This window comes from Electrona antarctica (assembly GCF_951216825.1).
Source record: "Electrona antarctica genome assembly, chromosome: 6".
Classification (NCBI taxonomy): Eukaryota; Metazoa; Chordata; class Actinopteri; order Myctophiformes; family Myctophidae; genus Electrona; species Electrona antarctica.
In genome coordinates, this window is record NC_136811.1 from 53271267 (window position 1) to 53286346 (window position 15080).

At 40.6% G+C, this 15080-nt stretch overlaps 1 protein-coding gene across 1 annotated transcript; it reads right to left on the bottom strand.

The window, feature by feature from the left end:
- Positions 1–1053: 1053 nt before the first annotated feature.
- Positions 1054–3072, bottom strand: LOC306925151 (E3 SUMO-protein ligase ZBED1-like; the record flags this gene model as incomplete). Its single annotated transcript, XM_079503833.1, has 2 exons — positions 1054–1729; positions 1871–3072. 2 exons carry the CDS (start codon positions 3070–3072, stop codon positions 1054–1056), a joined length of 1878 nt encoding a protein of 625 aa, XP_079359959.1.
- Between the last annotated feature and the right edge of the window lie 12008 nt (positions 3073–15080).

Genomic DNA, 15080 nt, shown 5'->3' on the forward strand with positions numbered 1-15080 from the left:
TGAATGCCATGGGGGGACCCATGGCATTCAGCTCATTCACTGGAAGATCCTGTGAGTGTCCGGAGAGGCGGGATCTAAAAGTTAGTAAATACGTTGACGCTGTGAAACTTCTAGAGAGTTCACACGGATTAGCTATGATGTGACTCGACTGTATTTCACGGGGCCTTCCGCCCGTGGAAAGCCTTGTAACTGAGTGAATTCTGTTCAATAAACCTGATCAGATGTGACGACTACAAACCTGCTTGCTTCCTTTCTTCCACTCTCGACCATCACTGCTAAGACACATTTGGGTAACATGGTGCATAAATATACATCAAAGTCCAAACTTTATTCTGACCCCTCCACGGAAAGGCCTCGTTGTCCTGACCCCTTATCCATCATTTATACATTATGGATAATTAGTGTGGACTTAAACTGTTATTCGTCTATAGTACGAGCGGAACACACAAAGCCAGGCGTTGGTCTCAAAAAAGAAACCACAGCCAACAAGAAATGGGGAAAGAAATCACACTTGTGTGATTTGTGACACACAATTGTTTTGTTTTGGAGCCCTGGCATCAAAGCTACATATAGTATAAGTTACATTGAATTGCAATAAATGTAGCAATAACAGCAATAAATAACACGTGTCAGGTTAATCGCTTTTTTATTGTGGGTAAGTAAAAACAAGAAATAATACAATGCATCAATTACAGTCCAAGTACAACCAAAGATTCGGTGATCTCAATGCTATGTCCAAAAGGAGACGTTTATAGTACTAAAAACTGTGAAAATAACATTATGATTAGTATATATGTAACTAGCATGTAGTATGATTGTAACTTCAAAAAGCAAAAGATGAAGCCTATAAAAAACAACAAACATGCATCTAATAATAGCCTAAATAAGGACAGGTTTTCTGAAAATCTAAGTATGTATTAAAAAAGGACCAAAATGTTGCTATATACTGTACATAGCAACAACTACCCCAAAAGGGGTTCCCATCCTGCAAGGTATAGTTACAAAAGGGGTTACCGTCCTTAATTGGATAAAGAACAGTCTAAAAAAACAATTTCACTGCGTGTGTGCATTCAGGAACACAAGCTGACTGACTTTTCTTGGATTCATCCGATCCAATCTCTCTGAAATCTCTAAAATCAGCTCCTCCGAGTTGCCAAAGAGACTCTCTGATGGAACCGACGTGGCTGCAATCTTCTTCCTCTTCTTCATGAGCGTGCACAGTCTGGGATAGGCCCGGCACCGAGCCTTCCACCACGCCAGTGGGTCTGACTGTATGTCCAAGTAAGTCTCCTCCTCCACGAATGCACTGACCTCGGACATGGCATCAGTCGTTGGGTTGGAATATGTCAAAGCACTAAATTCTTCCAACATCACTACCAGGTAACGGTTGTACCGTGTAGGGTTCTCTTCTCGTGCTTCTCCCTCTTCTGCTGTAGCCTGCTGATGATGGAGGCATGGGACCTCGGCTGCAGCGTGGCTGAGGTGTTGATAGGTCTGATCGGCCTCCTCGTCCTGATGCTGGAAGAACTTATTGAACCTGGGGTCTAACGCTGCTGCCTCATGGAGCAGATGATTGTGCTCCATGTTGTGGAACCCGGTAGCCATCTCCTGGACCATGGTGTCCACCATCTTCTTCACGGGGTCTCTGAGGTTCCCAGCTCGCTCTTTGTTCGCAGTGAGTTTCTGCAGACTTCTTCTGACGATGTACATATTTGAGGCACTATCATAACTGAGAGAAAGAGAAAGAAAGTTAGTCATCTTAATATTACAACTAATAATAGAAATAGACAGGTTTGTGAAAATTAGGCCTTCAAAATCACAGTATTAGTATTGGTACATGATGATGCAATGATACCATTTAGAAACATACCGTTGTTCACTCATCTGAACTCTGACTTGGTCAAAGTGCTTTAAGATGTCACAGGCCAGTTGCACGTCCTCCCACTCCTCTGCAGATGGGGTGGGCAGTCCATGATCCACAAAGTCCAGGGTGCAGATGACAGCTTCTCTGTTTGCCAGTACCCACGACAACATGCAATACACAGGATTCCACCCAGTTGGACAATCCTGCTTGAGTCGCGGTTCTGGCACGCCCAACTGTTCTTGTGTGGCCTTCAGTTTCCCAGCCGCAACGGTGTTGTCGTGCACATACTCAACAATGGCTTTCACCATGTCCACTGTGGGCTGAACGGCAGCAATGCCATTGTTTGCGATGAGGTTCAAGGTGTGAGCAAAGCAGGGTAAGTGGGGCCACCCGGTCATCCCGATGGCTTTCACAATGTCATCAGCATCGTCAGAAACACAGGCGACTACTTTAGCTGCAATGTTCCAGTCCTCAGCAACACGTAGAAGTTGTTCTGCAAGCTCATCATGGATGTTTTCCTCGCACATAACAAAACAGTCCAACAGACAGGAGACCATTTGAAAGTCCTCGTCAATGAAGTGACAAGTCACAGACATGTAGATGGTCGTGGTTCTGGATAGAGTTAGGCACACTGCTTCGGCTTTATCCACACTTTCTTTTACTTTCTCACGTGTCCTCCTGTAAAAATCAGGAATGATTTCCGATGACAGTGTCTTCTTGCTTGGCAGGACGTAGTTGGGGTTCATTCCCTTCACAAAATCACGGAATGCCCTGCCTTCGACAAATGAAAACGGCTCAAAACGTGTTGCAACAAATGTTGCCAGCGCATCATCCAGCCTTCTTTGCTCCAGTGGGTCAATGGGCCTTGACACAACATGTGTCAGCCCGGCTCCTCTTGCCCTGGGCCTCGTACCTGTATCTCCTGGTGTAGCCCCGGCTGGAGCGGCAGTGCCTTCACAGGGAGTTGGAGCAGCGGTTCTGCTGGCTGCTGGAGCAGTGCTGCTCATGGCACGTTCCTCCACAGGCTCTTGTCTCGCCTGTGTCCGTCGCAGCACAGTTGGATGTTTGGCTCTTAGATGCCTAGACAGGTTAGATGTGGACCCTTTGCTGGAAATCCGTGCTTTGCATATCTTGCATGATGCATAGCCCGGCGGAAGTTGTTTAAAGTGTGTCCAAGCAGAACTTTTCCTCCTTGACTGTGTCCTCATGCTGACGTGTCTTCTTGCAACTACCAGAGCTCACACAGATGGCAGAGTACCGAAGTGAATAACTTGACTGACCTCCCGGTATTTAAACACACCGGTCTAGCTACTCAAGAAGGGAATTATCATATGGAGTGGCCTGCACAATGGCTTGTTAGCATCATCGTTGTGTTAATGAGTAGCATTTACATCTCTGGCATGGTAGGTGTTGGACACAATGACCAATGTACTGTGAAAAAACTAGTACTGCAGTGAGGGAGATGTCACTCTAAAGAAATACGTTTCATGGAAAAACAATGTGTTGGCCTACATGTTGGCAATAGTTTAACCAATAGGCCTACTTCTGATGTTAAAGTACAATAAGAAAAAATATAAAAAATCATAAGACCTGCATTGTATTGATTGTACACTTGTAATGTCACCACCATGCTGTGTTGGTCCAGCCCATACTACACCATCACTGCATCAGTAATCTAGCACACAGTAGGACATGTGTAGGCTAAATATAGGCCAAATCATGGGTTAAATAGGCCTACAGAATTGTGATTTATATATCTGATCATACATTTTGTCATGCATTTTTATGCATGCATTCATGACAAGCAGGTGTGTAAATGCAGCCTAACACAGCCTTATATTTTGGATTTAAATATTTGAACGTACACGTGTAAGTAACACACAAAGCAGAGCAATCTTGCACAAACATGTGAATTACCCATATCACCATTTGCACAGAGTGTACATACTGGTTTATCAATATGATGTTGTAAATATTTATATATCTTTTATATTGATGCATTTGAATCTATTTAGGCCTATATAAAGAATATCTGACCTGCATGATATCCTTGCTCTTTCAAGGATTTCATCCAACTTTGAACCTGGGAGGGGGGCTGGGAGGGGGGCAGGGAGGGGAGGCAGGGAGGGGGGCAGGGGGGAGGCTGGGAGGGAGGCTGGGAGGGGGGCAGGGAGGGAAGCTGCTCTGTAAAGACACATACAGTATATCTAAGTTACATTGAATTGCAATAAATGTCGCAATAATATCAATAACACATGTCAGGTTAATAGTTTTTTATTGTGGGTAAGTAAAAACAAGAAATAATACAATGCATCAATTACAGTCCAAGTAAACAATAAGAACATATTTGTTGAGTGGTTGACCAAGCAACCAAATATTCTGTGATCCCAATACTATGTCCAAAAGGAGACGTTTATATACACTCAAAACTGTGTTGAAAATAACATTATGATTAGTATATATGTAACTAGCATGTAGTATGATTGTAACTTCAAAAAGCAAAACATGAAGCCTACAAAAAACAAAAATGCATCTAATAATAGCCTAAATAAGGACAAATATTAAAAAAATGTGCACAAAAAAAAGGTTGCACTGAATTATTTTATGTAGGCTAAACGATAAGGACATGTACAAAATAACCCATTTAGGACTGAGGCCAATTCTAAAAATGCCTTTTACATCCTGACATAGGTTTGCTGAAAACCTTAACATATTTATTCAAAAATGACAATGTTGCTACTACCCCAAAAGGGGTTCCCGTCCTGTAAGGTATAGTTACAAAAGGGGTTCCCGTCCTTAATTGGATAAAGAACAGATGAATGAATGAATTCCATTTCACTGCATGTGTGCATTTAGGAACACCAGCTGACTGACTTGTTGGATTCATCCTCTCTGAAATCTCTAAAATCAGCTCCTCTGAGTTGCCAAAGAGACTCTCTGATGCTACTAAAAAGAGTTCATTCAAACAATGTTAAGTTTACTTGCAATTAATCATCATCATCTGGAAACATTTGTTTCATCGCCATCCTCTTAATAAATCAGCATGCTCATATACATGTAATGTGTTTAAAACAATAATACATCTTAATAAACAATTGCTTTAAAATACCATATGGATCATCATGATAGACACATTACTTAGGTTTCTCTCCAGTATGCATTCTCTGGTGTGTTTTAAGGTTGGTCTTGTGAGAGAAGTGTTGTCCACACTGATCACATCCATAGGCTCTCTCTCCAGTGTGAATTCTCTGGTGTGTTTTAAGGTTTGACATTTGAGAGAAGTGTTTTCCACACTGATCACATCCATAGGGTTTCTCTCCAGTGTGGATTTGCTTGTGTTTTTGAAGGCTGGCAATGTGAGAGAAGTGTTGTCCACAATGATCACATCCATAGGGTTTCTCTCCAGTGTGGATTATCTTGTGTTTTTGAAGGTTTGACATTCGAGAGAAGTGTTTCCCACACTGATCACATCCATAGGGTTTCTCTCCAGTGTGGATGTTCTTGTGTTTTTGAAGGCTGGACGACTGAGAGAAGTGTTGTCAACACTGATCACATCCATAGGCTCTCTCTCCAGTGTGAATTCTCTGGTGTGTTTTAAGGTGTGCCATTTGAGAGAAGTGTTTCCCACACTGATCACATCCACAGGGTTTTTCCCCAGTGTGAATTCTCTGGTGTTTTTGAAGGCTGTCCATGCGAGAGAAGTGTTTCCCACACTGATCACATCCATAGGGTTTTTCCCCAGTGTGAATTATCTGGTGTGTTTTAAGGCTGGCAATGTGAGAGAAGTGTTGTCCACACTGATCACATCCATAGGCTCTCTCTCCAGTGTGAATTCTCTGGTGTGTTTTAAGGTGTGCCATTTGAGAGAAGTGTTTCCCACACTGATCACATCCACAGGGTTTTTCCCCAGTGTGAATTCTCTGGTGTTTTTGAAGGCTGTCCATGCGAGAGAAGTGTTTCCCACACTGATCACATCCATAGGGTTTTTCCCCAGTGTGAATTATCTGGTGTGTTTTAAGGTGTGCCATTTGAGAGAAGTGTTTCCCACACTGATCACATCCATAGGGTTTGTTTCCAGTGTGGATGTTCTTGTGTTTTTGAAGGCTGGACGACTGAGAGAAGTGTTGTCCACACTGATCACATCCATAGGGTTTTTCTCCAGTGTGAATTATCTTGTGTGTTTTAAGGCTGTTCATCTGAGAGAAGTGTTGTCCACACTGATCACATCCATATGGCTTCTCCCCAGTGTGGATTCTCTTGTGTGTTTGAAGGTTTGACATTCGAGAGAAGTGTTTTCCACACTGATCACATCCATAGGGTTTTTCTCCAGTGTGAATTCTCTTGTGTGTTTTAAGGCTGTTCATGTGAGAGAAGTGTTGTCCACACTGATCACATCCATAGGGTTTCTCTCCAGTGTGGATTCTCTTGTGTGTTTGAAGGTTTGACATTCGAGAGAAGTGTTGTCCACACTGATCACATCCATAGGGTTTCTCTCCAGTGTGGATTATCTGGTGTGTTTTAAGGTGTGTAATTTGAGAGAACTGTTTTCCACACTGATCACATCCATAGGGTTTTTCTCCAGTGTGAATTCTCTTGTGTGTTTTAAGGCTGTACATGTGAGAGAAGTGTTGTTCACACTGATCACATCCATAGGGTTTCTCTCCAGTGTGAATTATCTGGTGTGTTTTAAGGTTGTGCATGTGAGTGAAGTGTTGTCCGCACTGATCACATCCATAGGGTTTCTCTCCAGTGTGGATTCTCTTGTGTTTTTGAAGGCTGGCATTGTGAGAGAAGTGTTGTACACACTGATCACATCCATAGGGTTTCTCTCCAGTGTGGATTCTCTTGTGTTTTAGAAGGCTGGAAGAATCAGAGAAGTGTTGTCCACAATGATCACATCCATATGGCTTCTCCCCAGTGTGGATTCTCTTGTGTGTTTGAAGGTTTGACATTCGAGAGAAGTGTTGTCCACACTGATCACATCCATAGGGTTTCTCTCCAGTGTGGATTATCTGGTGTGTTTTAAGGTGTGTAATTTGAGAGAACTGTTTTCCACACTGATCACATCCATAGGGTTTTTCTCCAGTGTGAATTCTCTTGTGTGTTTTAAGGCTGTACATGTGAGAGAAGTGTTGTTCACACTGATCACATCCATAGGGTTTCTCTCCAGTGTGAATTCTCTGGTGTGTTTTAAGGTTGTGCATGTGAGTGAAGTGTTGTCCGCACTGATCACATCCATAGGGTTTCTCTCCAGTGTGGATTCTCTTGTGTTTTTGAAGGCTGGAAGAATCAAAGAAGTGTTGTCCACAATGATCACATCCATATGGCTTCTCCCCAGTGTGGATTCTCTTGTGTGTTTGAAGGTTTGACATTCGAGAGAAGTGTTGTCCACAATGATCACATCCATATGGCTTCTCCCCAGTGTGGATTCTCTTGTGTGTTTGAAGGTTTGACATTCGAGAGAAGTGTTGTCCACACTGATCACATCCATAGGCTCTCTCGCCAGTGTGAATTATCTGGTGTCTTTTAAGTTTGGACATTGTAGGGAAGTGTTTACCACACTGATCACAGAAGTGGCATTTTTGCTTAGCCAAGCTTCTTTGTTCATTCACATTCAACACTGAATTGGAAACAAAGACAAAGGAAATATTGTTTAGAGGTAGGCACTACTTCATACTTAAAATAGCAAAACTAGCTAATTATCACAATTCATATTTTACCAGATATTTATAATTTGTTTCTACAATCGACATTGTTGTGCATTTTAGAAAACTATACAAAAACAAGGTTGTCTTTTAAATCAATGCTAATATTAAATAAAAAACAAATGCACATGACTAGATAAAATACCATATAGACACAGTAAGTAACTTACAGAGGTCTTGGTGATCATTGGGTCCTCCCTGTTGAGCAGAATTGTTCCTGGTGTCAAGAGAGTTCATCTTCACCTGAAGCCTGGAGTCTACAGTCAGATGTGATCAGAAATGGTTGATATCCTGGAAGAGTTGTGGAGAACTGACAACTACAAACTCTTCTTATACTAAAGAGCCTGAGTTGGAAACATTAACTGGTTGGTATTGATTGGCCAAAGAGGAGAACAATAGAACCAATCACAACGGAACAAACTGCTGCATGTGCACCACTAGGGCTGCACGATTTTGCCTAAAAAAAAACCCTCGATTTTTTGCTCTGAAACCTCGATTTCGATTTTTTTTTCCCAGTAAAAGAAATACATTGTCTCAAAATATGTTTTTATTTTTTTTAAATGCAAACAAATGTTTTCCTATTGGAATAAAGTCCAAACCTTAAAAGGATCCCTGGCTACAAGACAAATATGCCTTAAAACATTACACTTGCCCTCTATGAATAAAAATAAATAAAAACATCAATATTTTATTTTTCATAAATAGAGAATCTTTCAATCAATAGGGACTGCTCCCATCGCAGGTTGATATATGTCCATGTGTGGTTAGCCTCGGTCCCAGGCTTACTTTTCGATGTGTGGTCCAGCCCTATAGAATGCATATGCTAATAAAAACAACTTAATACTTCCCAAGAATAATATGAGCATCAAAGCAATATTTACATACTTTTTATTAGCATGTGCACTAGTCCATACATTCCCTGGGGCTGGACCACACATGGACTGGACATGTCATATGACATCCTCAACTTGCAACAGGAGCTGTTTCTATTGAGTGAAAGATAAACAGTGTACACTACCCAACTTTATTTTATGAAAGAAATACAAATATTTAAGGTGTTTTTATTTTTAGTTATAGAGGGCAAGTATAGTTATAGAGGGCAAGTATAGTGTTTTAAGGCATATTTGTCTGGCCAGGGATCCTTTTAAACAAAGAAAGATAAATCCCCTTTGGGATTAAACAAGTGAAAACGTTTACAATATGTCCAAATTAATTCTTAAAACAAATAGCCAATTTAATGTTTAGGTGCCCGCTCTTCCTGCACCCTTTTGCAATGTGAAATGCCACTGAATCTGTAGCCCTAATCGTTTTCCATTTTGATTCTGTCTCGTCATATGGGCCATGTGAAAAATAATGATGCCACATCTCTTTTCAACTTGTGACAGCTGATGCTTGTACTTGTACTGTGAACTGAAGGCAAACGTTTCTGAACGTCTCATCCTCCATTTTTACGCATGCTGAAAATAGCCGATCTACTAGCTCACAGCGTGTTGTGGAGGCGACACGTCGTGAGCTTGCAGATCAGCTATTTTTTAGCACGCTGATGCAACAGGTCGTACGGCGAAACATAAGACAGTCTTCCCCTTTGTTTTTAGCCGAGGCGACGTACACAGTCAACACTCAACAGAGTCAGACACACATTCAGTATTTAAGTCCGATGTCATTTTGTAGTGCTACGTTACGTCCGGGTCCAAGTGGCACCAGCTCCCGTCCGCATCTCATTGTCAATAGAATATCTAAACGCGTGAATCTTTTTACAATGACGTTATTTTTCAGAAAAGAAGCCATTGAGGGTTAAAATGGGTCTTAATGCTTCCAACTCGAGTAGAATTATTAATGTTTTGTACAAGTTTCCATGACAAAAAAAAATATGATGTGGAGACAATAAAGACTATTATTATCATTATTATTGAAGGTGGTAACAGTCCATTTGCTCAGTAAAATATTTATAATGTTTGCAGGCTTGAGTATGTTGAATCTAGTTTGCATTAATGAGGATTTAGTTGACACAATTAAATAAAATGGCGATATTATTCCGTGTGGGGCAGACGGCCTGTCACAGCCAGATTTGGGAGAGCAGCGCAGCTTTGTTGTTGCGAGGAAAGCGGTAAAATGAGACTTTCATGGTTGTTTTCGTCTCAGATTTAGTCCGACGGAGCGTCACAGTATAACTCTATGGGGACACAAAAGCGTATATGGGGACACAAAAGTAGGACCCGGAAGTATCTCACGTGCTCGCGCTCACGTCACAGCTAAAATACTGAATTGCTATTGGCTCCTCGATGCAAAATAAACAATGTACACTACCCAACTTTACGATAATAAGGGACAGTAGTTCGGGACACGTTATTGATATTAAAGCTTCATGTTCTCCAGCAGCACCCACTCGCTGCTTAGCTCTGGTCCATAGCCCTAATGCTAGGGTAGAATTAGCATTAGGGCTATGGACCAGAGCTACTCGCCGCTATGCCTGTCCATTCTCCAGGCACTGGAACAAGCCACTCGTGTTGCCGTCTCCCACAGGGACCGACCCTCCACTATGTCGGAACTAAAACCTGTCCCCGTAAAAAGTCGGTGTCTGTGAGAGACGGCAACAACACGAGCGTCCCAACCAACCTGCTCCAGCACCCGGAAAACAAATACAAGTAGAGCTGCGTGTGCAAAGCGCGTGTGAATCCCCTTTTTACAACGTTTACAACGAGTAGTTTCCAAACGACAGACATTGTCTTGCCTATTTTAGCAACTAAATCCTCGTTCCTATCGCTCCCCGTGGCAGACATGCTAACGCTGCTTTAAGCTTTTCTCTCTGCGCGGCAGTGGGAGGAGGAAGTAACTACGGTAGCCCGGCAGCCTGCAGGCGAGTGCGAGAGAGATTTACCGTAAATGCCCTAGTTAAGGGAAAAACGATTTTCGATTTTCTTTTTTTGACATCGTCCAAATCCAAAAATCGCGATTTCGATTAATCGTGCAGCCCTAGCACCACCCCTCTCTAGCTCCTCCCCCAGGTCATGTTCTATGCAACATTCTAGAGATTAACTGCTAACTGTGAGATTTTTGTACAATTCATGTTTAATGAATCTAACTATATCCAAATTATGATACATTGATGTATGGACATACGTACATCCTATTAGTCTGAGAACTTGACTACATTCAAAGCATAAATCTAAAATAAAAAAATAATGAAACGTGATTATTTAATATCATAATTATTTGATATGTCACCAGATGGAGTCGCTACGTACTCCTAATGTCACAGTGATACTACGCCACTCCCAATTACAGGGTGGGAGACCCGGAATACATATGAAGGTAAGTGTTCAGTTGAGTGAACAATAATTGTCGGTTGCTTCATGGGAATATAACTTTGTATTGACATTTCCTTTAAAACATATATTCACTATTCACAGAGTTACCAATAAAAGGTTATCAAGTCTTCCACTACACAGATAAAAAGGGATTTGAATCAATTGCACTAGGATGCACTCAGTTCCTATGTCCATAGACACACAGTTAAGCACTGCAAAGAAACACAATATCACTCAGAGCCAAATATGGTTGGCATTCAACACTGCAAAATACTAAAAGCCAAAAAGAACACCACACTGTAAAAAGGGACAGTAGTCCTTGAGTGCAACTCTGCAATATAATCCTTAAACCAATATATCCGTCTTTGGCGGTTAACTAGTTAACACTTTGGTTAGAGCAGTAAAAGTGAGGACCATTATAAAACACCACTTGGGCGTGATCTAGTACAAAACAAATATAAAAACTATAGCAGCATAGACTTGAATTCAAAACAAAAAAAGAACAGCGGTTCACAGTATGAGGTCAAATCCTGTTAAGGTGATCAGGGCATTCAGGTTGTTGGTAAAACAGTCAGTGTTTGCTCGGTCGGGACACCGTCTGTGTAATATAAACATGTCATGAGGACTTGCATTTGACTTGTAGCAAAGACTGCTATGCTGTCGCAGTATGGACGCAAGCCTACCTCTAAACTCTGGTGTGTAGATTTACACACACACACACACACACACACACACACACACACACACACATGCACAACGGACACCACGTTAGCCAGGCTCTTGTCAGTGTATTACTGGGTAGAAACACCGTCTGTGTAACAAACGTATCATGAGGACTCACGTCATTCATCAAACACAAACTTTTATGCTGTCACAATACGGACGGAAGCCTACCTCAAGACTCTGGTGTGTACACAAACACACACACACGGACGCACACATTAGCCGGCTCTTGTTCGCCGCTGCGTCTAACAACGAGACAAACATTTGCATAAATAACTGGGAGACAATTTAAAGGCTCGTTTGTGCTGTTGCAGTATGAGGCAAGCCTACCTTGGTTTCTCTGAACTGTGTACACACACACACACACACACACACACACACACACACACGCTGACAGGGCTGTCTACTAGATCAGAGCTCCACAGTTTCTGACGAAGAAAAAGAATAAAGCATAAATAAACTGGAGGTTGTTGACATAAATCAACCTAGAGACAGGTAACCCTATATTAGTAAAACCAAGAGCTTACCTCGATGCTACGAACACAAACAAAACGCCACCCAACAGCCTGACTGGAACAGGAAACAACCTGGGTAAAACACCGCCTATTCTCTATGCCTGGCCAGCTACCCTATATGCTGAGCTGTGGGGGTGGTGCTATGAAACGTATTGGTTCTCAGTCCCACTGATTACAGATAGTACATTTCAACAAGGCAATTCAATATAAACATAACATAAGTTACATTTTAAATATAACAAAAACAATTGCAGATGAGAAAGAAAGTGGAAATAATCAACGGCAGTGGGAAACAATATTTAATTGTGATTTAAAATAAATATGAGTGGCAGCATAGGCCTACCTGCTGTTTTCTGAGACTTTGTTCCAGATATGTGGTACATTAAAATAAACCTTAAAAACCTTAAAGTAGTATAGTTCATAACAAAAATAACTAATTTTCTTCCAAAACACTCTCCATTGGGACTCCTACTGGCGACTTAGACCTGGTCAGACTTTGCATTTCAATACATCTTAGGTGTCGATGGGCTGGTTCTGCATTTGCATCCTGGATGATCAAAAGTGGAATCTCATAATGCAGTTAAATGTCACCAAAGATAATTCATTGGTTCCCTTTTTCATCCATCATGCACTTTAAAATATCACCATGCACTTTACTTTGTGTTGTATGTTACGTGTTATGTTATGTGTTTATGTACTACGGTTATGTGGGAGCTCCCTTGGAATTGTGTTGTATGCTCAGTGTATGCTTGGTGTGCAATGACAAAAAAAAGTCTATTCTATTCTATTCTAAAGAGAAAAATCACTACCTCTAATAGGGGGGAAAGAAATAAGGCTGTCTAATATGAATAATTTGTTTTGTAACCATGTTATTACTAAAAGGAACATGTGGACTCCAGTCTCCATCAATAGCACAATTGAACAAGGACATTTAACTTCATGTACTTTTCTATTTTCAAATGGACAAAATGTATATAGGGCTGAAGTGATACATGTATATGTTTTGTAATAATAATCATCATGTAACTAGTATCAAAAGTTATCAAATAAATGTAGTGGAGTAAAAGTACAATAGGCCTATTTGTCTCTGAGATATAGTGGAGTAGAAGTAAAAGTACTCGCTTCACACAGGTGTGATTTTATACTTGTTGTTTTAACTTTGTGTGTGTGTATACCTTAATCTTCAATGCCATGTATACTGTCCTTATTTTGCCATGTCCTATATTATCTGTACTGCAATTGCTGTACCTTAATAACATCAGGTAGGGTAATAACATCTTAGATAAATGCTATGGCAATATTAAAAACGCCTATACAGCCAAGGCTAAACCTCCCTTGGCCAATGCAGATCATAATGTTGTTCATTTAATTCCCACATATAAGTCACTGCTTAAGAGCAGTAAACCACAGGTTAAAACTATTTATGTGTGGAACAACGATGGCATCGAAACGTTGAAGGGATGTTTTTAAGCAAAACTTATAATGAAAAAAAAAAATAAAAAAAAATATAAAATTAAAATATAAAATAAAAAAACTTTAAAAAAAAATCAAGAACTTTTAGTGTAAATGTGGTTTCTCAATTGTACTGCCTATGTATGTGTGAACTCGTAGTGAAGAAAGCTTGAACTAGCTTGGGTGTTGTAGATGCCGCAAATATGTTCGAAAAGGTTTGCACAATGGTTAGTTAGAGGGGGTGGTCTACTGTGTGGTTGGGGTGTGTATGGGGGTTGGTCTACTATGTGTAGGTGTAGTCTAGTGTAAATGTGGCGTATAGAGGGTACTGCAGGTTTAAACATAAGGTTGGTCTGCTGTATAGCTTTTCTTTTTTGTCTAATAGATTTGTCCATTTTATGGTGTAATTCCATTTTTGACCATAGACTATGGATCTAATAATGTAGGTGTAATTCCTCATACAGCCACTACAGACCTGTAGGGGGTTTCAGCCTCCTAGTGCAATTCATCTATTTATTTTTCGTCCCAGTGGTTCAGAGGACACCCCCATCCAGGGGCTCTACAAGGGGGGTGTATTATTGAATATTGACCGGTGTAAATCTAGCCTGTGTAGCCTATCTGTGAACAATTACACAACATACAGAATAGTATGAGAGCCATAGGTGTTTACGATTATTTGTACGCAGTAACTGGCAGTTTTTACAGTATTACATGGATCCAATATTCTCTGCTATTATTTGGTATCCTTCAGACATGATGAGGCTCTTACATGTAACATATCTGTCCTCTCTAATTATATTACAATATGGTTATGTTATGCTCATAGGGAACAGTGGTTCGAGCAGTAATTATTGTCTTCAGACATTGATTGTATGATCAGGTTATTAACCAAACATTACAGGTAGTACATCATAATCCCATATGGTCTAGTGGTTTAGGATGCTTGGAGTCTAGCCATGAGACCAAAGTTCGACTCTTGGTGTGGGAAATAAAAGTATATGTTTTCAATTATAGTGAAAGTTAATGATATCCACCTAGTGGGGAATTTCTATAGATGTTGATCAACCAGTCATGCAAACGATTTCAGCACCATAGATAGCATTATGCCCCTATTGTTAGGACTGTTAGTACACCTTATGTAGACACAGAACTCTATAGTGCATACGTAGTGGTTCATCATACAGATATTCCACTGATGGATTGATGGTAGGTTACTAGTTAGCGTATGATTCATGTTGATAATATTTTGAAAAATGTGATTTTACGGGGATTCATATGGTAAAATGCCTAAATTGTAAACTATATAACAATACTATTTACAGCATCACATACACAAAAATGATACAAAAACAAACAACAATCATACAACAGCAGAAAAACAAGACAATACGTGACACAACAAACAAAAAACACTAAAACAAAATAAATAAACTACACAGTAGACAAAACAAAAACTTGACAAAGCACAACACCACAAAAACTGGACAAAACACAACAAAACAAAACACCCATT